Source organism: Procambarus clarkii, chromosome 6 (genome assembly GCF_040958095.1).
Source record: "Procambarus clarkii isolate CNS0578487 chromosome 6, FALCON_Pclarkii_2.0, whole genome shotgun sequence".
In the NCBI taxonomy this organism is placed as follows: Eukaryota; Metazoa; Arthropoda; class Malacostraca; order Decapoda; family Cambaridae; genus Procambarus; species Procambarus clarkii.
In genome coordinates, this window is record NC_091155.1 from 23,201,745 (window position 1) to 23,226,373 (window position 24,629).

At 47.5% G+C, this 24,629-nt stretch overlaps 1 protein-coding gene across 4 annotated transcripts in view; it reads right to left on the bottom strand.

The window, feature by feature from the left end:
• The window catches only part of LOC123754014 (transcription factor 12), a 380,851-nt gene that overhangs the window by 70,509 nt on the left and 285,713 nt on the right, over positions 1-24,629 (bottom strand). Inside the window, exon 1 of one of the 4 annotated variants that reach the window (XM_045736119.2) lies at positions 20,071-20,230. The exons of the other annotated variants lie outside the window; for them this stretch is intronic. Within the exon in view, the coding sequence (XP_045592075.1) occupies positions 20,071-20,136 (66 nt within the window). The 5' untranslated portion in view covers positions 20,137-20,230. Of the gene's footprint in view, positions 1-20,070; positions 20,231-24,629 lie in introns of those variants that run through there. 4 annotated transcript variants of the gene reach the window in all.

The following is a 24,629-nucleotide window of genomic DNA, read 5'->3' on the forward strand; positions in this document are numbered from 1 at the left end:
CCAGCCAGCCAGCCAGCCAGCCGCCGATGCTGAGCACTTACACACTCCCGCAAAACGTTGTTGCACATTTCGCTATATTTTATTTTTATATAGATAGATAGATACATAGAGATAGATAGATAGAGATATAGATAGATAGATAGAGGGGGTGTCACCTCTGGTGCAAGTGTATGGACCCATAGCCTCGGAGAAGAAAATTAAGAATATTCAGAGAAGTCTTTGTGGATTTTCACTGAACTCTTTACTATTTTCTTCTCCTACCACCCCTATTTTTTTATTATTTTTATTTTATTACATTGTGTTAGTTTACAGAAAACACACAAATATAACAATCACTGTTCGAAGGCCTCATCCAGTTCTTCGAAGATGGGGTGCGTGCCCAAGATACAGCAAGCATTTCCTCTCTGGATTGCGACACTAAGAAGCTGGAACAGAAAACTGGCCGCTCTTGAGTTTCAAGTTGGCCTAATGAGTTCCTCGCCTATCTCCTTTAGGCACTTAAGTGCACATTTACCCCAGGCGCCCAGAGCCGCAGAGCCTATTGGCACGAACCTGAAACAACGTTCTAGGTCCCAGTACTTGTTAGTTTTCTAAGTCTCTCTGAAGGTGGCCGCCCCGCCTCCCTCAGCTGTACTGTAAGGTAGATAGGTAGACGCACACGTGTAGTCCCACACGACCTGTCTACCATCCCTCCATGGCTGCAGGGTGACTCCATCTGGGCGTTTGTGACTGTTGTCAGGTCTGCACAACTGGGGTTCCCTTTGTGCTGGACACCCAGCTGTAGCCAAACTTCTCTTGACGATGTCATTGACTGCTTCATATCTGGCAATCTTATTATTTATTATATATATATATATATATATATATATATATATATATAGGGTGTTTCGAACTCGCGTAGGTTATGTAATGCTGGAGGTGACCACAAAGAGCTGCCACGGACAGAGGAGTCGATGGTGCTTCCCACTGTATGACGTCATACAATAATATGCATGCATACTGCGTATCTGACCCACTACCCCATGGACGGTTACCAGTGAAGCTGTACCACCATCCGTGTACCAGCACCACTGTGGCCATCTACCACCATCCGTGTACCAGTACCACTGTGGCCATCTATCACCATCCGTGTACCAGCACCACTGTGGCCATCTACCACCATCCGTGTACCAGTACCACTGTGGCCATCTATCACCATCCGTGTACCAGCACCACTGTGGCCATCTACCACCATCCGTGTACCAGTACCACTGTGGCCATCTACCACCACCCATGTACTTACCTAGTTGCACTCACTCAGTTGAGCTTGCAGAGTCGAGCATCTGCTCTTTCAACCAATGTTCAAAGCAGTATTTCATTTCTCTCCTTTTTCTTAACCTATTTACATTTAAAACTGTGTCAAGTGGCCTCCACAACTTCCTCACATAGTCCACTCCACTTGTTTACTGAAAAAAGAGCGGAAAAAGTTCTTTTTGACATCTCTAACTCATCTGTGTTTCCAAAAGTACATCTGTGCTTTTCCCCCCCATATTTTACATAGACGGGGACACACACTATAACACTGAATTATCCTTTGCAGATGGCACCACAACTTTAATGAGAGAAACAACCAACCTCCAAACTGATATAACCCAGGGGCCAGATTCACAAAGCAGTTACGCAAGTACTTACGAACCTGTACATCCTTTCTCAATCTTTGGCGGCCGTGTTTACAATTATTAAACGGTTAATGAGCTCCGAAGCACCAGGAGGCTGTTTATAACAATACCAACAGTTGATTGTGAAGTTTTCATGCTTGTAAACTGTTTAATAAATGTAACCAAAGCCGTCAAAGATGGAGGAAAGATGTGCACGTTCGTAAGTACTTGCGTAACTGCTTCGTGAATCTGGTCCCAGATTCTAAAATGTGCCACAGAAAGCGATGTTGAAGGGAGGGCAGTTCCAGTCCTGCGCTATGGTAAACACGAAGAAATCAAAACAGGAAGTCTGTAAATGACCGGAGAGTAATCACGTCGGAGGATCTTCCTTTTCAAGAACGCAATAAATTAACCGTTACGACCGCAAGAAAAATGACAGCCGTGATGACGAGAAGCTTTCAAGCTTCTTGAAACTTCTTGAAGCTTCTTGAAACTTCTTGGAACTTCTTGAAGCTTTTAGAAAGCTTCTTTCTTACAACCGGTAAGAAAAATGACAGGCGTGATAACAAGAAACTTTCAAGCACGAGACAAGCCAATGAAGGTACTTTTCTTTAAGACGCTAGTACTCTCTAGGGTGGAATGTCGCTGTTGAGGTGGTTGCGGGGATCGATGCCCCCCGCGGTCTGGTCTTTGGTAAGGCCTTCCGGTGGGTGGCCTGGCCAATTCGGCTATTAGAAGCCGTTCTTTGCAGTCTGACTTACGTAATGCAGGTACTAATCCCTAAGTAGTTTTAAGGGCTTGGTAAAGTATCCGCCGATTTGCGAGTCATTGCGCAATTCAACCAATTAATAAATACCTCGCTGTTCTGTGCTTGGGCGAGGTATGACGGAAAAAAAGGCATAAGTTTCTCTCTGTCATTTAAGAAGTATTAATTTTGTTGTCAATACCCACTGCTAACAAAAAGAAATGTCACTCTACAAGGTTAGCGTCCACGTCTGATAATTCCGAGGGGTGAGGGACAGACAGGGGATGAGGGGGGGGGGGGCAACAGGGAGGGGGGGGTCAGGGGAGATCGGCGGGATAGGGTGGGACGGGGGGGATAGATAGGGGGGGGGGAGAGAGAAGAGGACGGGAATAGGAGAATATAACCCGCGGGTGCTTCACAGCCCCGCTCCTGTGCCAGGTAAGTCCACTACGGGCTCACCACAGCCCGTGCTACTTGGAGCCTGTGCCACCACTTGTGGAATGGCTTAATCCTCATCAATCAATCACAATACTGGCACAATGTAACGTTTATCAACGCGTGGCTGTCGCCTGTGATCTTGTCCTTGTGGCCAGCACCTAGACGTACCTAGATGTTTGCATAGATGTGACTCCACAGACGTCTCTTCATGCCAGTCCTTATCCCTCCTGAGGAATGTAAACACCGTTTCTAATCCCTCGACGTTATCATTCTTGTCGACTGTTTCGAATATGTTGACGAGAATGTCCCCATAAACTGGTCCACAATGTGAGGAAGACAAGAGACTGACACACTAATATCTATGGAGAATGGACGAGTATCGTGTTATTAAAAAACCATGTAAAACACATGTACCATTAACACAAATACACTGAGCATGTTTAAATACATGCTAAATAATGGTTAATTTTAACAGGTAACATATGCACTGGTGTGTATCACCAGTGCACCACCACACACACGCCACACCACCACACACACGCCACACCACCACACACACGCCACACCACCACACACCAGCCCCCAAGTTACCACACACATCACAGCTATAATCCCACCTTCAAATTCTCTGTGGATCGGACAACGCCACAGCACCATCCTATCTCAAACTATCCAACAAATGTTATCACAGCGATCGACTGGATTTGCTTGGGAGCAGGATGATGATCCTGATCCTGCCTCAACACAATCGCTATATTGGCGGGGTCGCTTCACGCGCTAATCCAATCAGCGAACATGTTCAACATATCCAAGAACAGAAATGAAAACGAAGACGTTTAACAATTTACAGTGAGAGAGGGACAGCAGGGACATGGTGTAATGAAAGTTATAGCAAGGAAGGATATTTTCGTGAGGGTGGGGGGGGGGGGAGGGGGGAGGAGGAGCTGATATGAAGAAGTAGCGAGAGAGAGGGGGGGATGGGGGAAGGAGGAGGGGGGGGGTAATAACAGGAAGAGGATGTAGTATGAAGGAAGAGGTAGAGAGGGAGGGAGGGAGAAAGGGGGGGGGGGAGGAGGAAGGGGAGAGGTAATCCTCAGGCAGTGTTAAGGGTCACAGAGATGTGTGAGGGGAAGGGAGGGGGGGGAGGGGAAGGAGGTAAGAGCCACCGGAACCAGCTCGTTATGAGGAGGACAACCTCGTTATGCCACGCGATACCACTTGTCCCGTCACGTGACACCCCCAACTCTTGATATCCCCCCCACCCCACCCTACCCTCCCCAGCCCCTCACCCCCCGATACTTTGTTGTCGAACTGACCCCCACCCCCCTTCCCTACGATAGCAACATGATATATTTAGTATTAGAATTCGCAGATTAGATCAATAATCATCAAGACGGCTGCTACAGAAGGGATCCCAAATAATACACTATTATCAACACCCTGATAGGGGGGATGATGGCTGAGTGGACAGCGCTCGGGATAAAAGGAGGCCCTGGTCGAGGACCGGGCCGCCAAGACGTGAAGCCCCGAAATCCTCTCAAGATAACCCATCACCTCTAGACATCCATCGACACTGACATCCGCGCGCCTGTCACGAGTGTGGACTTCCCTAACTCCATAATCTAGGTCAGTATCCATCAATCATTCACGTAAATCGCTTACGAAACCTATACATCTTTATCCGTGGCGGCTTAATACACCTTTATTAATCAGTGTATGAGCTCCGAAGCACTTAAAATTGATTGACAAAGATTAAGCCACCCAAGAGGTGGCACGGGCATGAATAGCCCGTGAGGAAGCACTTAAAGCTTGTTTATGTCAATAAGAAGCTTCGAAGCTCGTAAACTGTTTAATAACTGTAAACAAACCAGCCATGATCACTGAAAGATGTATACAAAATTTGTTCATTTGATGTATCACGCTATTGTGAATTGTGTGTGTATTAAAGATGTACAGGTTTCGTAAGTGGATGTGCAACTGCTTAATGCCAAGCTTGATGACCGACTAATCCATGTGAAGGAGGTGTCTGCGCCACGTGGACTGATACGGGCCCATTCATTCTCCCTCTGGCTAACACCAGCACCCCCCCCCCTCTCTCTCTCCCTCTCACAGCAACATTCAAGCACATGAGACAATCTTCCGTCATTTAATGATTTATTACCTACGCTATGATGCTATTTAAACGGGTATAAACACGGTACGTACAGACGGGAGACATCTCCCGTCACGCAGGGTGCAGTCGCACCTCCACAGATCTCCAGTATCATCTATTGATACTGGAAATGGCTCAAAAGGGCCACCACTTATGGGCTATTCATGCCCATGCCACCTTTTGAGTGGCTTAATCTTCTCTCTCTCTCTCTCTCTCTCGGTACGTACACGCAAGGCACGCTTGAAGGCCCCTCGAGCGTCTAAAGTTGACGCCAGGAAGTGTGAATGATATTACTGGCTTGTCAGGAGAATAACGTCGGTGGGGATCGAGCCGAAAGGCTTAGGTTTAGCCTGGGGGCGGGCGGTGTGGATGGGCCTGGGGTGAGGTCAACTCCACGGTGGTTAAAATTGGTGAGAGAGAAGCCCCGCCCCACTGCAGGTCACCTGCTTCACACTCACCTACACTCCCGCCTCTACACCACACACAGCCCCGCTGCTCCTGTGCCAGGTAAGCAGTCCACTACGGGCTCACCATAGCCCGTGCTACTTGGAACTTTTTGTTCCCAGTAACTGAATCTATAACATCATCATCTACACCACACACACACTTGCCTCTACACCCACCCACCCCCCCCCTCTACAACACGAGAGCAACCATTCCTCCTCTTTTGATAATACTTTTTCTAACTGTGGTTGATTGTATCAATAATGGAACCCCAGTGAGCAATTTTTTGTACTCTTTTTATACATTCTGGAATAAAAAGCTAAAACCCAAACTTAAAATATACCTTAAAAATGTTAGGCTACCTCAGGATGGTTAGGCTACTTTAAGAAGGTTAGGCTAGGAATGTTAGGCTACATTAGGAAGGTTAGGCTAGGAATGTTAGGCTACATTAGGAAGGTTAGGCTAGGAATGTTAGGCTACATTAGGAAGGTTAGGCTACATTAGGAAGGTTAGGCTAGGAAGGTTAGGCTAGGAAGGTTAGGCTAGGAATGTTAGGCTACATTAGGAAGGTTAGGCTAGGAATGTTAGGCTACATTAGGAAGCTTAAGGTTACCTTACCTTGCGATGCGCAAGGATTTATTAGCCACATAAATATACAACAGACATTTTGTTGTCTGTTGTATATTTACCGGATATACAAATCCGGTTTTGAGAAACCGGATTTTACAAATCCGGTTTGTCAAAATTCAATACTATACAAGTCTACTTTATGCTGGTCCGTCAAGACACGCTTGTTCTTTTGACCACATCGTTACTGTAAGTACTTTCGTTTTAGGAGAGCTAGCGGGACCAAAGAGCCAGAGCTCAACCCCCGCAAACACAACTAGGTGAGTACACACACACACACACTTGCCTCCTCGTAACCCATTTCTCTCCACACTGTTCCACACAGGATGTTACTTCAAAAGCTTGAGTGAAAAGCTGGAATACAGCATAGAAATAGCCTAAGCTACTCTATCCCTTAGAGATGTATTTTCTAGTCTCAATAAACGTACTTGAACTTGATTACTAACTACTACAACCAGGTTGCCCGGCACTTGTAAGAACTTGCCTAAATTACCCTGACTATTCTGCATTTCATACAATATCAAATGCAGTTGCTACTGCATTTGATATTGTATGTTGCTCAGGCATGTTGCTACTTCACAGAGTAAATTTGGGATCTGTGTTTTACATGTAAGCCTTATACTGGTCCCCCTCTCGTCTCCTCTCTAAAGAGTACACTTTGAGAGCTTTAAGACGGTCCCAGTAGTTCAGGGGTTTGATCATGCTTATACATACCCCATATGTTACCTGGTACCTGGTTGATGGGGTTCTGGGAGTTCTTCTACTCCCCAAGCCCAGCCTTGACTTGTGAGAGTTTGGTCCACTAGGCTGTTGCTTGGAGCGGCCCGCAGGCCCACATACCCCATGTTCATACCCCATGTTCTCTATTCCCTTTGTATCTGAAATCTCTCCTGATTTGAAAGGGAGAAGTGAGCATTGGGCAGTACTTAAGCACAAGTGATTTGAATAGTAAGAGCAATTTGGAGGAATCCTTGGAGTTGAAGGTCTTGATAATACCCCCTACCATTTTCCTGGCTGATTCTATATTTGCTTTGTTATGCTCACTAAACGTTAGTTTGTCTGACATCATTATTCCCAGAAACGTTACATGATGTTTTCCGTCTATGACGAGATCTGGTTGGGTCTTGAACCCTGTATTTCGTAGAGCTCCTATCTAGAATGGAGTGTGTGTGTGTTAGAGAGAAATATAGTAGTAGTAAGCATCTTTCAGTCTCGGAAGACTATGGAGTTGCGCCCTGATAGGGCGCAAAGCCTGGGTAGGTAGATATGGAGGAGAAGCTGTTACCCATGCAGCAGGTCCCCCCCTCTCCACGTTGCTGAAATTATCCAATAGAAAGGCAAATGCCAATACACATGGTTCCAGCAACGTCGCAGGAGCTGCCAGAACGAGGTCGACGTCAACAACTAACTGCCTTAGGGGCTCCAACTCTGGATATTTCCTCGAGGTTGACTCTTGAAGCCTTTCCCCAAAAAAGGGGTATGGCCGCAAGGGAGCGGAGAGAAATATATGTAGTAGATATAATAGAGGCAAATAGATTGATTAGAAATGCAGGGTCCAAAAGTTAAAAGCTCGATTCCGCAGACACAAATAGTAAAACCCCCCACACTTGAAGACGATGCACCACACCACCACCGTCCAGGTTTAAATCTGTGTTATTGTGGGTGTCGAGGAAGGAACCCGCGTGCATATCACAAGGCAGGAGACGTGAGAGAACACCGGCAATATCCCCCTAGAGCACCAGCATTTCTAGACCAGCGCCACGCTCCCCACCTACCTCGACCCCCCTATCTCCCAACACACTCACCCATAACAACCACAAAAGCACCCACAGCAAGTGTAGCGATAGTCACACACACCAGTGCTTGGGTGAGCACCCTGGCGGCAAGCACACACACACACACACACACACACACACACACACACACACACACACACACACACACACACACACGGGACCAAAGAGCCAGAGCTCAACCCCCGCAAGCACAACTAGGTGAGTACACACACACACACACACACACACACACACACACACACACACACACACACACACACACACAAGGGCGCAGGTGAGATGTATGGGAAATGAGGATATAGGTTATATAGGTCAAATATATATGGAGGAGGGGAGGGTGGGGGAGGGATTTACCTTACCTACCTTGAATATTTTGATATGGGGAGGGACATATATTGAAGAATGTAGGAAGAACATTGATGGGGGATGAGGATGCGGGTAGGACATGTAGAAGCATAGATGAGTATACTAGGAGTATACAGGCAGGATATGTATACTAGAGTAGTATACAGGCAGGGTAGGTATACTAGAGTAGTATGCAGGCAGGGTATGTATACTAGAGGAGTATACAGGCAGGATACATATACTAGAAGCAGCAGTGGAGGCAAAGGAAGGTGTTGGGGGAGATTCAACAAGACTGGCGCACCATCAAACAGATTCTCTCAGGGGCGACGCTTGCCAAGGAGCTTAATCGAGAAACTTTCACGAACATTATAAGTTCTTTTACCCAACCCGCTCACTTCACGCATCTCCCTACACGTGCCCCCGCGTGCGTGCGTGCGTGTGTGTGTGTGTGTGTGTGTGTGTGTGTGTGTGTGTGTGTGTGTGTGTGTGTGTGTGTGTGTGTCTGTGTGTCTGTGTGTGTGTGGGTGCGTGCACGTGTGTGTGTACGTGTGTGTGTGTGTGTGGGTGCGTGCACGTGTGTGTGTACGTGTGTGTGTGTGTGTGTGTAAAAATGCAATAAAATTTGCTGGTGTATTTATAAACAAATTTCATTTGTATTTTTAAAACATATCAAATACAATTTCTTACAGTAAACAACGTATAGTAACAGACCCCTTAAGATGATTAAGCAAGCAAGTACGAGACAAAAATAAACCAAATAACTGTGTAAGGACGCAAGACGTAGCTGTAGCAGCTATCCTAAGATGTGACAAGTGAACCGGTCCAAGTGCCAGATCCCGAACTGGCACCATGATTAAGTGTGGTGATGCCTGTCGTGCTTAGTCTACCTATTAGTATACCTACCTTAGTATACCTACCTAGCAGGGTTAGCTCCATTAAGTATTTATTTTAGTACTTAGTACTTAGCTAAAGAACTTCTCCTTGGTCTAATGAACACCTGGACCCTCCTGTTGTTAAGTTCTTCACGCACATTTCTGTCTTTCTCAGTGAATGAGTGTTGTCTTATCCTTAGTTTCATGACGCTCAATAACTGTCGCTTTTTTTCCTGATGTAACTGAAGAAACTTGGGTGTTTGTGTTGGCTGTGAGTGCTGGTGAACAAGTGGTGTGTTGTGTGAGTGCTGGTGAACAAACAAGTGACACTGATACAGTGGGGGGGGGGGGGGGGTTGATTGGCCAGCGTGTTTGTGATGTCGTGGATGACGGGTTTGTGTACTCACCTAGTTGTGTCTCAGGGGGTTGAGCTCTGCTCTTTCGACTCGCCTCTCAACTGTCAATCAACTAAATATTTTTTTCACACACACACACACACACACACACACACACACACCCAGGAAGCAGCCCCTAGTAGCTGTCTATCTCCCAGGTACCTATTTACTGCTAGATAACAGGAACATCAGGGTGAAAGAAACTCTGCCCATTTGTTTCCGCCATCGCCTGGGATCGAACTCCGGACCCTTGGATTACGAGTTCCAAGCGCTGTCCACTCAGCCACAGGCCCCACACACATCACTGGTTATATGTTAGGGGCCCTACACACACACACACAAACCACCACTAACTGGTGGTGTGTATGTGTGTGTGTGTGTGTGTTAAGTCCAAGGTTGGGTGTGAGATAGAGGGGGCCGGGGGTGTGTGTAAGGGAGTGGGGGCCGAGTAGGCAGTAGAGGTGGGGGTGTGTGATGTGCTTATAAGGTCCAAGGCTGAGGCTGGGGTAGGGGGGGGGGGGGGTAGGGGGTAACAGGTGCAGGTGGTGGTGCCCTCCACCACCACCACCAGACAGCTTGGCGCCTCCGCTACCAGCACCAACGTCAACACTGAACATTATCAACTTACGCTATCACTCCAACAACAATTGCTATCAACACCCCCTACCCCCACTGCCACCACAATCATCATCATACCCGCCGTTGTTAACTACCACGGCTACCCTATGATCACCATACCTACAATCATTATTATATATATATATATATATTCCCTGTCAAGACGGCAAGAGTCTCCATTCATCACACTATGCTTCCACAGCTGTTATTCACCAATATTAAAGACCATACACACAGGTCAGCTGATTGTTGTTTACTTTGTGGTGTTGGTGTGTGAGTTATTAGCCATCACCTGTCTGGGGCCGGCAAGAGCGCACAGGGCTCACTCTGCTAATTGTATTCAGGTTTACTGATGTGTTCCTTACCTTATCTGGAGCGGCCTACGTGCTTGGTGGTGGTGGTAGTGGTGGTGGTGGCACTCACCTAGTTGTGTTTGCGGGGGTTGAGCTTTGTCTCTTTGGTCCCGCCTGTCAACCGTCAATCAACTGGTGTACAGATTCCTGAGCCTACTAGGCTCTCTCTACATTTGAAACTGTGTATGGAGTCAGCCTCCACCACATCACTTCCTAGTGTATTCCATTTATTAACTACTCTTGACACTGAAAATCTAATGTCTCTGTGGCTCATCTGGGTACTAAGTTTCCACCTGTGCCCCCTTGTTCGTGTTCCACCCGTGCTGAAGAGTTTGTCTTTGTCCACCCTGTCAATCCCCCTGAGAATTTTGTAGGTGGTTATCATGTCTCCCCTTACTCTTCTGTTTTTCAGGGGCGTGAGGTCAGCTCCTTTAGCCTTTCCTCGTAGTTCATACCTCTCAGTTCCGGGACGAGTCTGGTGGCATACCGCTGAATCTTTAACTTTGTCATATGTTTAACTAGGTATGGACTCCAGACTGGAGCTGCATATCCCAGGATTGGTCTGACGTAAGTGGAATACAGGGTCCTGAACGATTCCTTACACAAGCTTCTAAAGGCAGTTCTTATGTTGGCCAACCTAGCATGTGCCGCTGATGATATCCTTCTGATGTGGGCCTCTGGGGACAGGTTCGGTGTGATATCACCCCCCAGATCTTTCTCTCTAGTTGACTTGCAGGATTTCACCTCCCAGATGATACCTTGTGTTCAGCCTTCATCTCCCTTCGCCTAATTTAATTACTTTACACTTTCCCGAGTTGAACTTTAGTAGCCATTTTCTAGACCATTCCTCCAGCTTGTCCAGGTCGTCCTGTAGTCTCTGTCTATCTTCATCTGTCTTGATTCTTCTCATAATTTGGTGGTGGTGGTGTGTTGGTTGTGGTGGTAGTGGTGGTATGTTGGTTGTGGTGGTGGTGATGTGTTGGTTGTGGTGGTGGTGGTATGTTGGTTGTGGTGGTGGTGGTGGTGGTGATGTGTTGGTTGTGGTGGTGGTGGTATGTTGGTTGTGGTGGTGGTGATGTGTTGGTTGTGGTGGTGGTGGTATGTTGGTTGTGGTGGTGGTGATGTGTTGGTTGTGGTGGTGGTGGTATGTTGGTTGTGGTGGTGGTGATGTGTTGGTTGTGGTGGTGGTGATGTGTTGGTTGTGGTGGTGGTGGTATGTTGGTTGTGGTGGTGGTGATGTGTTGGTTGTGGTGGTGGTGGTATGTTGGTTGTGGTGGTGGTGGTGGTATGTTGGTTGTGGTGGTGGTGGTGGTGATGCCTGACCCCTGAACGTGTATGCCCGACCCCTGAACGCGTATGCCTGACCCCTGAACGCGTATGCCTGACCCCTGAACGCGTATGCCTGAACGTACGTACCTTAAAATTTAACCTATATCACTGATAATGAAAACAAATGAATGGCTTTACCAGAGTGTTGAACTTCCGTAATGAATAATTTGCCAATGTTTTATGTTTAACCTGCTTGATGTTGTTGATGTGTTGATGTGTTGTTGATGAATGAAGTCTTCATGGTGACGCTTTTGTTGATCCTGTGTCGTCGTATGGTGGATGAATACCGACATCAGCTGGGAGATGAATAGTCATCAGCTGGGAGATGAAATGGTAACAATCTCAAACAGTAGCATCACACACAGCAATGGCAGATGAAGTGACGAAAGCCACAGCATCAGTTTTAGAAGCAAGAGGAGGAGGAGGAGGAGAGAGGAGGGGCACAGACTGGCATAGTGCCAGGGCCACCAGGTCGCTGCTGTGCCTCTCCTACCCACTTGACAATACCCGCTACAGCTACCAACAAACAGGTTTCACTAGCGCATCCTCTTTCCACGCTTCATAGCAATCTCTATATGCCCCACAGACAGCCGCTGCGACACAGACATATCTCCAACAAGAGACCGTTTGCAACATTGCTCTCCCCCACAGACAGCGCTGCGACACAGAGACATCTCCAACACACTACAAGAGACCGTCTGCAACATTGCTCGCCCCCACAGACAGCGCTGCGACACACAGACATCTCCAACACACTACAAGAGACCGTTTGCAACATTGCTCTCCCCCACAGACAGCGCTGCGACACACAGACATCTCCAACACACTACCAGAGACCGTCTGCAACATTGCTCGCCCCCACACCGAGACATCTCCAACACACTACAAGAGACAGTTTGCAACATTGCTCGCCCCCACACCGAGACATCTCCAACACACTACAAGAGACAGTTTGCAACATTGCTCGCCCCCACACCGAGACATCTCCAACACTCTACAAGAGACAGTTTGCAACATTGCTCGCCCCCACACCGAGACATCTCCAACACTCTACAAGAGACAGTTTGCAACATTGCTCGCCCCCACACCGAGACATCTCCAACACACTACAAGAGACAGTTTGCAACATTGCTCGCCCCCACACCGAGACATCTCCAACACTCTACAAGAGACAGTTTGCAACATTGCTCGCCCCCACACCGAGACATCTCCAACACACTACAAGAGACCGTCTGCAACATTGCTCGCCCCCACACAGACACATCTCCAACACTCTACAAGAGACCGTCTGCAACATTGCTCGCCCCCACACCGAGACATCTCCAACACTCTACAAGAGACAGTTTGCAACATTGCTCGCCCCCACACCGAGACATCTCCAACACACTACAAGAGACCGTCTGCAACATTGCTCGCCCCCACACAGACACATCTCCAACACTCTACAAGAGACCGTCTGCAACATTGCTCGCCCCCACACCGAGACATCTCCAACACTCTACAAGAGACCGTCTGCAACATTGCTCGCCCCCACAGACAACGCTTCATATACAGTCATTTCCTCCACAGTGGCAGCATTGCCACAGGAAATCACCGTTTCAATACCCTAGCCGCCCACAGTGGCTCCCTCTCAGTACCATAACTGTTAAGTAAGACGCCTCGTCCTCTCAGCTGCCTCAAGAAACACACTGATGTTTACCTCAGACAAAAAGACCGAAGAATACAAAGTTATCCGAGTAAAGGCACCAGAAATATATCAACAATACAGCTGTTTACGTCTCAGAAGCTGAGACAGTGATGCCAACAGTTTCCACGCATGTTGCGTTGTAAAGTGACGCGTGAAATCCCCACCAAAGGAAATCAAGCTCCCAAATTACATTCCGTCAGCCAATTACAATTTGAGCAATATTACATTATATATACAATTATTACACAGTCTCATTACAATGTTTACATACAGTAGTAGTATTATTTAACATGACTTGATAGCTAAGAGGGGCTTACATAGCATTAATAAGGCTGTGATTATAAGCTCTAAAGGCACTCAAAAGTGAGTATAAGAGTAGATGCCTTCCGACCCCCTGTTAGCAGGCTGAGAGATCTCCCTTCCCATAGGTCATAGTAAGAACTAATCCACAAGGGCCGTGACGAGGGTTCGAATCTACATCCGAGAGGATCAAGGACCTTGTGGATTTGTTCATTTGATGCATCACGCTATTGTGATTTGTGTGTCATGGTAACCCTTATTTCCCTACTTTCTCCCTTCCCATAGGTCATGGTAAGCCTTACCACCCTACTGTGTTAATTGTTCCCTGACACCCCCCCCCCGCCAATCGGTCAACAATCAGGTACCCAATTACTATTGGGTAAACATGGGGGGGGGGGGGTGAATAGTTAAGAGGTTGACGTCTAGTCAATCCTTCTTGACCAGGATTCATTAAAGATTTACTACGGGGATGTTTATAACATCAATATCCTTGGGTTACGAAGCTCGCAAACTGCTTAATAAATGAAGACGGAGCCACCATGATCGCTGACAGATGTACAGGTTTCGTAAGTGGATGCGTAAATGCTTAACGACTCCAGGCTTGTGTGGTGTGTAGTGTTATTGACCCCAGCGTCAGCACACAGCGCTCTCTTCATCTGTAAGAGATACAGAGGCCGTCTCCCCAGGATCGCACGCACACACACACACGCACGTACACACGCACGCACAACACCGAAGCACACAGGGGTAACTGTACCTTTATTTTATAAACCCTTGAACTCTATGTTTAACATTTCTCTAACCCTGTCCATGGAGGACAGAAGAAAATGTATATATGCTGATTAGCATTGTAAATGTGTGGCCACGTCTGTGGTAGAAAAAAAAAAAGGGGGGGGGTAACTGCACCATCATAGCCCTTGCAAGACAGCAGCGCTTCATTCTATTTTATAGAACTAGATTTAGTAACTTGTTCCACAAATCTGTAGTTTACATATTTACCTGTAGTCGGTTTTTGGAGAGTTCTTCTGCTCCTCAAGACCGAACCGATATTAGTTCATCCCATTTTGGAAATGTGTGTATGTCCCAAAATCTGAATCTAGTTTATCGTGTTTAATGTTGGCTTTATATTTTGAGAAACCAAATTATATCACTTTTGTCCATTGATTCCGTGATGCAAGTCAATTACGTCCACCATGCTTCTATGCCCTTCTAGGGAATGTAAATTTAGATGGATTAGTCTATTTTCGAAAGAGGCCCCTAAATGCCCTAGGATAAGATTTTTGTAAGACTCTTCTCTGCATATTCTCAAGTGCTTGAGAATATTCTTGTATTCTTTCTATAGAACGGGGCCTAAAACGGAACTGCAATATACCTGCTTGATGGGGTTCTGGGAGTTGTTCTACTCCCCAAGTGGAATCCAAGTGGAATCTCATAAGTTGAAAGATTCCTAACCTTGGCCTGACCCTAGCCACCATAACTCCCTACCCCTACCCACACCACCTTGCTACCCCATGCCCATAACGCTGCCTACCCTTGCCCACCACCTCACCTTCCAACACGAGCCTCACACAATAGCGAGGAGGCGGACGGTATTGTGCGCCTTGCCTCTGGTGCTTCACAAGAGAGGTCACACCACAGCCAGGTGAAGACACAATGTCCATGTCCAGCACAGGTGAAAGACGTGGACACGGGCGGGGGTGTTAGAGGACACGGGCCTCTGTGGCCGTTAGTGGGCACGGGCAGGGTGTTAGTGGGCACGGGCAGGGTGTTAGTGGGCACGGGGGGGGTGTTAGTGGGCACGGGCCTCTGTACCCGTTAGTGGGCACGGGCAGGGTGTTAGTGGGCACGGGCGAGGTGTTACTGGATTAAGAGTTAGGTGTAAGGTGCGGCAAGTTAAGATTACCACAGAATGAATCGCCTTACGGACCGAAACGTTTTTGTCTGGGCGTTCCTTGCCCCGGCTGTTTTTGTCCGGGCGTTCCTTGCCCCGGCTGTTTTTGTCTGGGCGTTCCTTGCCCCGGCTGTTTTTGTCTGGGCGTTCCTTGCCCCGGCTGTTTTTGTCCGGGCGTTCCTTGCCCCGGCTGTTTTTGTCTGGGCGTTCCTTGCCCCGGCTGTTTTTGTCTGGGCGTTCCTTGCCCCGGCTGTTTTTGTCTGGGCGTTCCTTGCCCCGGCTGTTTTTGTCTGGGCGTTCCTTGCCCCGGCTGTTTTTGTCTGGGCGTTCCTTGCCCCGGCTGTTTTTGTCTGGGCGTTCCTTGCCCCGGCTGTTTTTGTCTGGGCGTTCCTTGCCCCGGCTGTTTTTGTCCGGGACGTTTTCTAATGTAATGTAACCTTAAGTCCAACCTTGTTTTTGCCTAATCTAAGACAGCGCCACTTAACAAAGGTGTCGGAGCAGCGGTGGTCAAGCAAGCTTCGCAAGCAGGGACTTCCCATAACCATTCCCACCTCTTCGGTCTTAAAATACCTTCACCTAAATGGCAACATTACCTTTGCCTCATCCAACAACATTTAAAAGTCGCCGCTAATTATTTTGAAATTCCCAGTTAATACGAATCTCAAGTGTCAAAAATAGCAAATCTATATATCTTTTGTCTTGTAAACGACTCTTAATTACAGTTTTAGACTTCCGAAGCGCTACAAGGTTGTCTTTAATAAATAACCCTATCTTGAGGTTTTCTTGAGATGATTTCGAGGCTTAGCGTCCTCACGGCCCGGTCCTCGAAAAGGCCTTCTTTTTGTTACACACTCCCAGGGAAGCAGTCCGTAGCAGCTATCTAACTGCCAGGTACCTATTTTACTGCTAGGTAACAGGGGGCATCAGGGTGAAAAACACATTTTGCCCATTTGTCTCCGCCTCCACGGGGATCGAACCCGGAACCTCAGGACTACGAATCCGAAGCGCTGTTCACCCAAGTGTCAGGCGCCCCTAGGTTATGAATTTTAGAAGCTCGTAAACTTTTTAATAGAGACCAAGTCTGTCATAATCGAGGAATGATGTACAGGTTTCGTAAACAGACAGGTAAATGCTTGAAGAGAATCCTGGCAAGTGACACATGTGGGATTATATGTATTGCTATTTATATTTATAATTATTAATTTAGCAAGAGTCTGCAGCTATCAAGCACCATATTGAACAATAAATTATAATCATTGCAGAACTTATTGATTAATTAATACTTTAGTAACCACAGGACGAGAGTTCGAGCCCATCGTCCTGCTCCAAATAGTCTATCAGACATGTGATGTTACTGTGTCACAGCACAGTGTGATACTTTAGTCATACATAATCCCCTCGTGTCTGTCACCTTCACCTCACTGACCTCATCCCACCTCACCTCACCCCAGGTCTGGTCATCAGTAAGCGCGAGTCTTGTGTTCCTCGACCCACGGGCTCACCATAGCCCGTGCTACTGGAACTTTTTGTTTTGAGTACCTGACTCTAAAACAACAACATTCTCGACTTTATCGAATAACATTATCTAAAGTTCCTTCACTATGATAAAAAAAAGTTAAACCTGGAACTGATAATAAAATTGAAACCAAATCATAGTGCAGAAGGAAAATACTTAGCTCTGAAAGTAGTCATGTCAGTTAAAGAGCAGGATGAACTTACAAGAATCCAAGAGGCCAAACCAACGAAAACATTATGACTATAGCTCTCTCTAGTGAAGAAAACTATATTGTCCATTATGCTAACTACTCCGCTCAGGGGACTAATAGAACAAGAACCCGGCAATGTGATGTTATAGTGGCCAGAATACGCCTGGGATATAGACGTATCTGGCAGCTTTCTCAAAACACAAATGTCGAGTACACAATGTGTCAACTTTGTGAGAGAGAAAACATGCACTCTCTTGAACATTATATTGAAGGTTGCGGTGGTAGCTGACCTGATAAATACGTAGAGAAATATGCACCCTGATTCCATTCAACAAAACACCTAAATTATTGTGAACGTTTAAAAGCCACGAAAATGTATTCGTGTCACCGCTGATGGCCGACCGTGATCAAGTTAAGCCAAGTTCAAGTCAAGTTCAAGTACGTTTATTGAGACAAAAAAATACATCTACATAGGGATAAAGTAGCTTAGCCGTGATCATCATGGGGCATAATTAGTGGTCCAGCTAGAGGCTTATAGCCTCTAGCAGGAATATCCCTGCCAAAAAAAAAAAAAAAATAATGGGGGCTTCTAATAACCGACCGCAGCTCGCGACATATTCCCACACTCGTCCTAAACAAATCACTGGTCTTAGCAGCTTTGTTCCTCGCATTTCATGTATTTTCTAAGATGACTAAACTCCCTGCTGATAAGGTCTTGTGATATATTTAACGAGGGGAGTGAGTGAGTCACATCTAGACTGGTTAATGGGTGAAGCAGCTTTGTCTGCCAGAGTGGGTGGGTGGGTGAAGCACCCACCCTTCCTGCCACGTCAGGGTGCCCTGACCTGCAGGACCAAACTGGTGTGCCTCTTGAGAGATCGTCTCCAATTTATTTCAACACGACTCCCACCCGACACTTGGTATAAGCTGTCGACCTCCACCCACACACTACAAGCCTGTCATCGCCCCCTTACCCCCCTTCCCCACACAACACATTACAAGCCTCAATCGCCCCCAACCCCTGGTCTTCCCTTCCCTTCATATTCGCTGTTGTCCCGTTCAAAACAGTACACAAGCCCCTGGTTAAAATGTCAAATCGCCTCCACACACACACTACAAGCCTGTCATCGCCCCCTTACACACTTCCCCACACCACACATTACAAGCCTCAATCGCCCCCAACCCATACTACAACCCCTGGTCTTCCCTTCCCTTCATATTCGCTGTTGTCCCGTTCAAAACAGTACACAAGCCCCTGGTTAAAATGTCAAATCTGAAATACCGCATGTCACGTTCGACAAAAATATAATCAGGCCAATTGGAAAAACAAATGGAGAGAGTTCATCACCACCACTAGAGCGTGGATGGGGAGGGAAGCAGGAGTTACTACCACACTACTAAGTTACAGCCCCTCTCCTGTGCCAGGTAAGTCCACTACGAGGTCACCATAGCCCGTGCTACTTGGAACTTTTGGTTCCAAGTAGCACGGGCAGGGGTTAGGGAGTAGAAGAACCCCCAGAACCCCATCAAGCAGGTATCAAGCAGGGGGGGGGGGGAAGGGGGAGCAGAGTTACTACCACTATTCTGTATTTCCTCCCGTATCGTTCGCTCCAGTTTATATTATAGTATATTGTTTATATATTATAGTATATTGTTATTCTACTATACAAATTTGGGTCCTGGAGAGGGTTCTGGGAGTTCTGAAACCTTGTGAAACCTTGGTCCAACAGGCTGTTCCTCAGAGCGCCCCGCAGGCCCGCATATCCACTACAGCCTGGTTGGTCCGGCACTTCTTGCAAGAACTTATCTAAGTGCCTCTTGAAACCTTCCACCTTTGTTCCAGCAATATTTATAATGCTTGCCGAGGGGTAAGGGGGGTGTTGAACAGCTGTGGACCTCTAATGTTCAGACAGTGTTCTCTGATTGTGCCTATGGCGCCTCTACTGGTGATAGCACCAGTGATTTGAATAACACCAGGATTGTCTCTGGATTTGAACGTTCTCATAATCCATCCAATCATTTTCCTGGCAGCCGCTATATTTACTCTGTTATGTTCACTAAATATCAGGTCGTCAGACATCATAATTCCTAAGTCCTTTACCTGTTGCTTTCCGTCTGTGAGTAGTGTGTGTCCTGTACCCTGTGTTTCGTTTAAGGTTCTCTTTTTCCATCATACCTAAGTACAAGTACCTGGAACTTGTCACCGTTAAACATCATGTTATTTTCAGTTGACCAACCTAAGTCTATATAAATATCTGCCTGCAGTTTTTCAGTGTCTTCTGCAGATGAAATTTTCATGTGGATTTTTGTATCATCTGCAAAGGATAACACGAAGCTGTGACTATTATTTTTGTCTATATCCGAGATCAGAATGAGAAATAGCAGCGGTGCAAGCATGGACTGTGCCCTTGTGGGACTACAGAGTTTTTCACTGCACTTGGGCTTGATCTTATTTGATTGACCATCACTCTCTGCATTCTGACAGAAAATTGAAAATCGAACATGACCCGTTATACCCATTGATCTCATTTTATGGGCTATCACTCCATGGTCACACTTGAACGCCTAGAGCGAGAGAAGCAGCAGTTAATACCACACTTTAGCGGACATTACCCGCGCACTAGGGGGTTGGGGGGGGAGGGGGATATAACCCCCACACTAGGGCAGGGTGAGGCACATGCATTAACCCCCACGCTATGGGGGGTTGAGATGGGGTTGATGGGGAAGGGACTCACGATAGCTGGTGGTGTGGGCGCCGGATACCAAGAGACCGTGTGCAGTTTCACGTTCGCTATCTTCATCCTTCCGCTAAGCCTGGACACCACACACACACCACCTCTGCCACTCCTCGGCGTGGAGGCTTGTTGCTTGGCCTCGCGAGACCAACACCACTGTCACACTAGAGCCACACATGCACTCTTACACTCTTATATAGCCGCAGTCATCACCAGCAGGAGGGGTCCCCCCCCTCCAGTGACGATCCCTGGCGATAACACTATGCTACACTCGTGCCAATATCACCCAAAGCAACAGATTCATCAGTCCTCACGCTTGAAACCCTTCAAGTAAGAATGCATCATCTCTAAGTGTTCTTCAGAGTTGCCAAGTCAGAGGCGGCTACGTTCAAACGCCAGGCTTATGTTCACACTAAAAACTGCTTACTATGCAAATGCAATATTTGGACCACTCGGACTATGAGTCGGTTTTGTATTCTCAAGAATCTAGAGGTTTGCAACCCCTCTAGATTCTCGGGGGTCTTGAGATGAGATGATTTCGGGGCTTTAGTGCGCCCGCGGCCCGGTCCTCGACCAGGCCTCCCCCCCCCCCCAGGAAGCAGCCCGTGACAGCTGACCAACACCCAGGTACCTATTTTACTGCTAGGTAACAGGGGCATAGGGTGAAAGAAACTCTGCAGGGGGTTGCAATAGATGCGGCCGCTCTAAGCTTGGGGTGTAGAAGCATGTCTAGAATCCACTTCAGGTATACACGAAGCAAATACAAGTATATATGAACAAATCCACAAGGGCCGTGACGAGGATTCGAACCTGCGTCCGAGAGCATCCCAGACGCTGCCTTAATATATACAAGTATATATTTAATAATATACTTGTTCGAACCCCAAGAATTCGAACAACGTGAACAGCAGCGTCATGCAAATAATGGGTCGTCAATAATGCAAGTCTCCCAAATGGAATCATTCTGAACCACAGTTAACGAAAATAAATTCAAAACAAACCATTAACATGATTGTAAACAGTGTGAATGATACAACGAAGAGCAGCGTCCAACAGCCTGGTTGACCAGACCATCGACCACATGGGCTGGTCACAGTGATCAGCCCAGAGCTACTGACCCCCCGGTCCGGGAGGCCGAGCGGACAGCACGCTGGGCTTGTGATCCTGTGGTCCCGGGTTCCATCCCGGGCGCCGGCGAGAAACAATGGGCAAAGTTTTTTACCCTATGCCCCTGTTATCTAGCAGTAAAATAGGTACCTGGGTGTTAGTCAGCTGTCACGGGCTGCTTCCTGGGGGTGGAGGCCTGGTCGAGGACCGGGCCGCGGGGACACTACAGCCCCGAAATCATCTCGAGATAACTTCCCCCCCCCCCTCGGAACTAGCTCAAGGTACTTCCAAATACGTGTATCCAAAAATACCCTTAATAACTTAAAAACCAGAGGCATGTCTCTGGGGTCCTCTCTTATGATGGGTGTTGGTAGCGCAAGTGGTGGACCACCAGAGTCCTGCTCCTGTGGTCGGGGGTTCCAGGCGCCTTTGGTCTAGGTGAATGAAATATTATTTCCACATTTATTGTCGTTTGCAATATATATACAGGTACTCGCCTATTTGTACTCACATATTTGTGCTTGCGGGGGTTGAGCTTTGGCTCTTTGGTCCCGCCTCTCAACTGTCAATCAACTGGTGTACAGGTTCCTGAGCCTACTGGGCTCTATCATATCTACATTTGAAACTGTGTATGAAGTCAGCCTCCACCACATCACTGCCTAATGCATTCCATTTGTCAACCACTCTGACACTAAAAAAGTTCTTTCTAATATCTCTGTCTGAGCTCTCTCTCAGACAGACAGACAGACAGTCTGTCTGTCTGTCTGTCTGCCTGTCTGTCTGTCTGTCTGTCTGTCTGTCTGTCTGTCTGTCTGTCTGTCTGTCTGTGTCTGTCTGTCTGTCTGTCTGTGTCTGTCTGTCTGTCTGTCTGTCTGTCTGTCTGTCTGTCTGTCTGTCTGTCTGTCTGTGTGTGTGTAAGGAGTAAGGAAAAGGAACACAGGAGCCCTGAAGTAGCGGCAACCCGGCAATGGTTGCCGCAAGGTCAGAAGCTGGAGCACTTACTTGTTGCTTGCCCCACCCACACGCGCGCAACTCTCACCCACACGCACGCAACTCACACCCCACACACACACGCAACTCACACTAACCAGAGCTGCAGCACTCAACCCATCTCCTTCCCACAGGCACCCTAGCACCATCATCCTGTTATCCTTCCTGTTCTCGTGTAAACTGGTCTCACGTCCATGCACAGCATAAAACTATGACAAGAGTCCAAATACACCACACGGGCTCACCATAGCCCGTGCTACTTGGAACTTGTTCCGAGTAGCTGAATCTATAACAACAACCAAATACACCACGGGGGAGACATCTCCCGTCACACAGGGTGCAGTCGCACCTCCACAGATCTCCAGTATCGGCTAATGATACTGGTAATGGCTCAAAAGGGCCACCACTTACGGGCTATTCATGCCCGTGCCACCTTTCGGGTGGCTTAATCTTCATCAATCAATCAATCCAAATACACAGTGCTCACCTAAGTCGGGTGACGACCGCTGAGGATTGATGAAGATTAAGCCACCCAAGAGGTAGCACGGGCATGAATAACCCGTTATATCTACCGCTGATAATAATGATGGCAGCTGCTGTTTTTGTTTTAGATTCAGCTACTGGGAACAAAAAGTTGCTAGTAGCACGGGCTATGGTGAGCCCGTAGTGGACTTACTGGCACAGGAGCGGGACTGTAACTCTGTGAGGGTGGGGGAGGAGTAACAAGTATAACCTACCTACCTATAACAGGAAGTATAACCTACCACAATAACACGAACTCCTTCCCCCCTCCCCCCACAACCATGAAAAGGACACCCCAGATCTTCTGGGTCTTTCAGTGGGCTACATAAAATAATATGGTATTTAATGAAGATAAGTTCCAGCTCTTGCGCTGGAAATAATGCAAATATAAAAACGGAAACCAGGTACAAAACGCAGTCAAAACATTCCATAAAATGTAAAAGCCATGTAAAGGATCTGGGTGTACTCATGTCGGAAGACCTTACCTTTAAAGAACACAATAAAGTAGCCGTCACAACTGCAAGAAAAATGACAGGTTGGATAACAAGAACTTTTCACACTAGAGATGCTATACCGATGATGATACTTTTTAAGACGCTAGTGCTCTCTAGAGTGGAGTACTGCTGCACAATGACAGCCCCTTTCAAAGCTGTAGAAATTGCTGACCTGGAGAGCGTGCAGAGATCCTTTACTGCTAGAATCCACTCAGTAAAACATCTAAACTACTGGGACCGACTAAAGAGCCTAAATCTGTATTCTCTTGAGCACAGGCGGGAGAGATACATACTAATTTACACATGGAAAACAGTAGAGGGGCTGGTACCAAACCTGCACAGAAATAACATAGCATGAGACCAGAAGACATGGCAGGATGTGCAAAATACCCCCGTTGAAGAGCAGAGGTGCAATAGGTACCCTGAGAGAGAACTATCAACATCAGAGGCCCGAGACTGTTCAACACGCTTCCACTACACATAAGGGGCATAACTGGCCGACCCCTCACAGTGTTCAAGAGAGAACTGGATAAGCACCTGCAAAGGATACCTAATCAACCAGGCTGCGAGTCATACATCAGGCTGCGAGCAGCCGCGTCCAGTTGACCAGTCTAGCAACAAGGAGGCCTTTGCGAGGACTAGGCCGCGAGGACGCTAAGCCCCGAAATCACCACAAGGTAAGGTACCCACCTTTAGCCAGGTGGTGTCTCGTAGCTGCCCTCCATCACCCCCCTGCAGGGCACTCCCCCGCTGCTGCCCCCCCCCTGCTGGGCACTCCCCCCCCAAACAATACATTACGTGGCCATCATGCCCAGCAACATGACCACTTTGATTCAAGAGTGGGCACAGCGCCAACCCCTGGGCCACCCCGCCTCGCTGGCACAGACCATCAACACACTCCTTGCCCTCTTTACACCAACTTTACGCTCCCGACTATTAACTCTACGTCGCAGCTACACAAACATGACTTTCCCCGCTGCAGAACAAAGGTATTGTACACTTTAATGTAGAGTTTATTCTGTTTTACAATAGAGAAGCACGGCAAGGAAAACAGGGCGAGCACAATTTTAAGAAGGCACCACTTCTGAGATTTGCATGAACCAACACAGTTCTCGGAACTGTCTTCACGGGGCACTTTGAACAGCAGTTCAAGTATATAATTTCACAAGTGTGCGTCAGAAAATCTAGCACACTGCTAGTCTTAACTACCACCTTCACCACCAGTCCCCTCCCTCTCCCCCCGACACAGTCACCATTCATCACCAGCGCCAAAGGCACCGCATTTATTATTCACTCTCGTATCACCCGCGTCCACGGCTCTCGTACCACGTGCAGCCACGTGGTACAGCCACGTACCAACCTATACCGCCACTTTCTGTCTCTTCTCCCACGATTACCTGCGCTCCTGGGAGGCAAAGCTGGGCACGTGTTAGGCGGGTGTTAAGG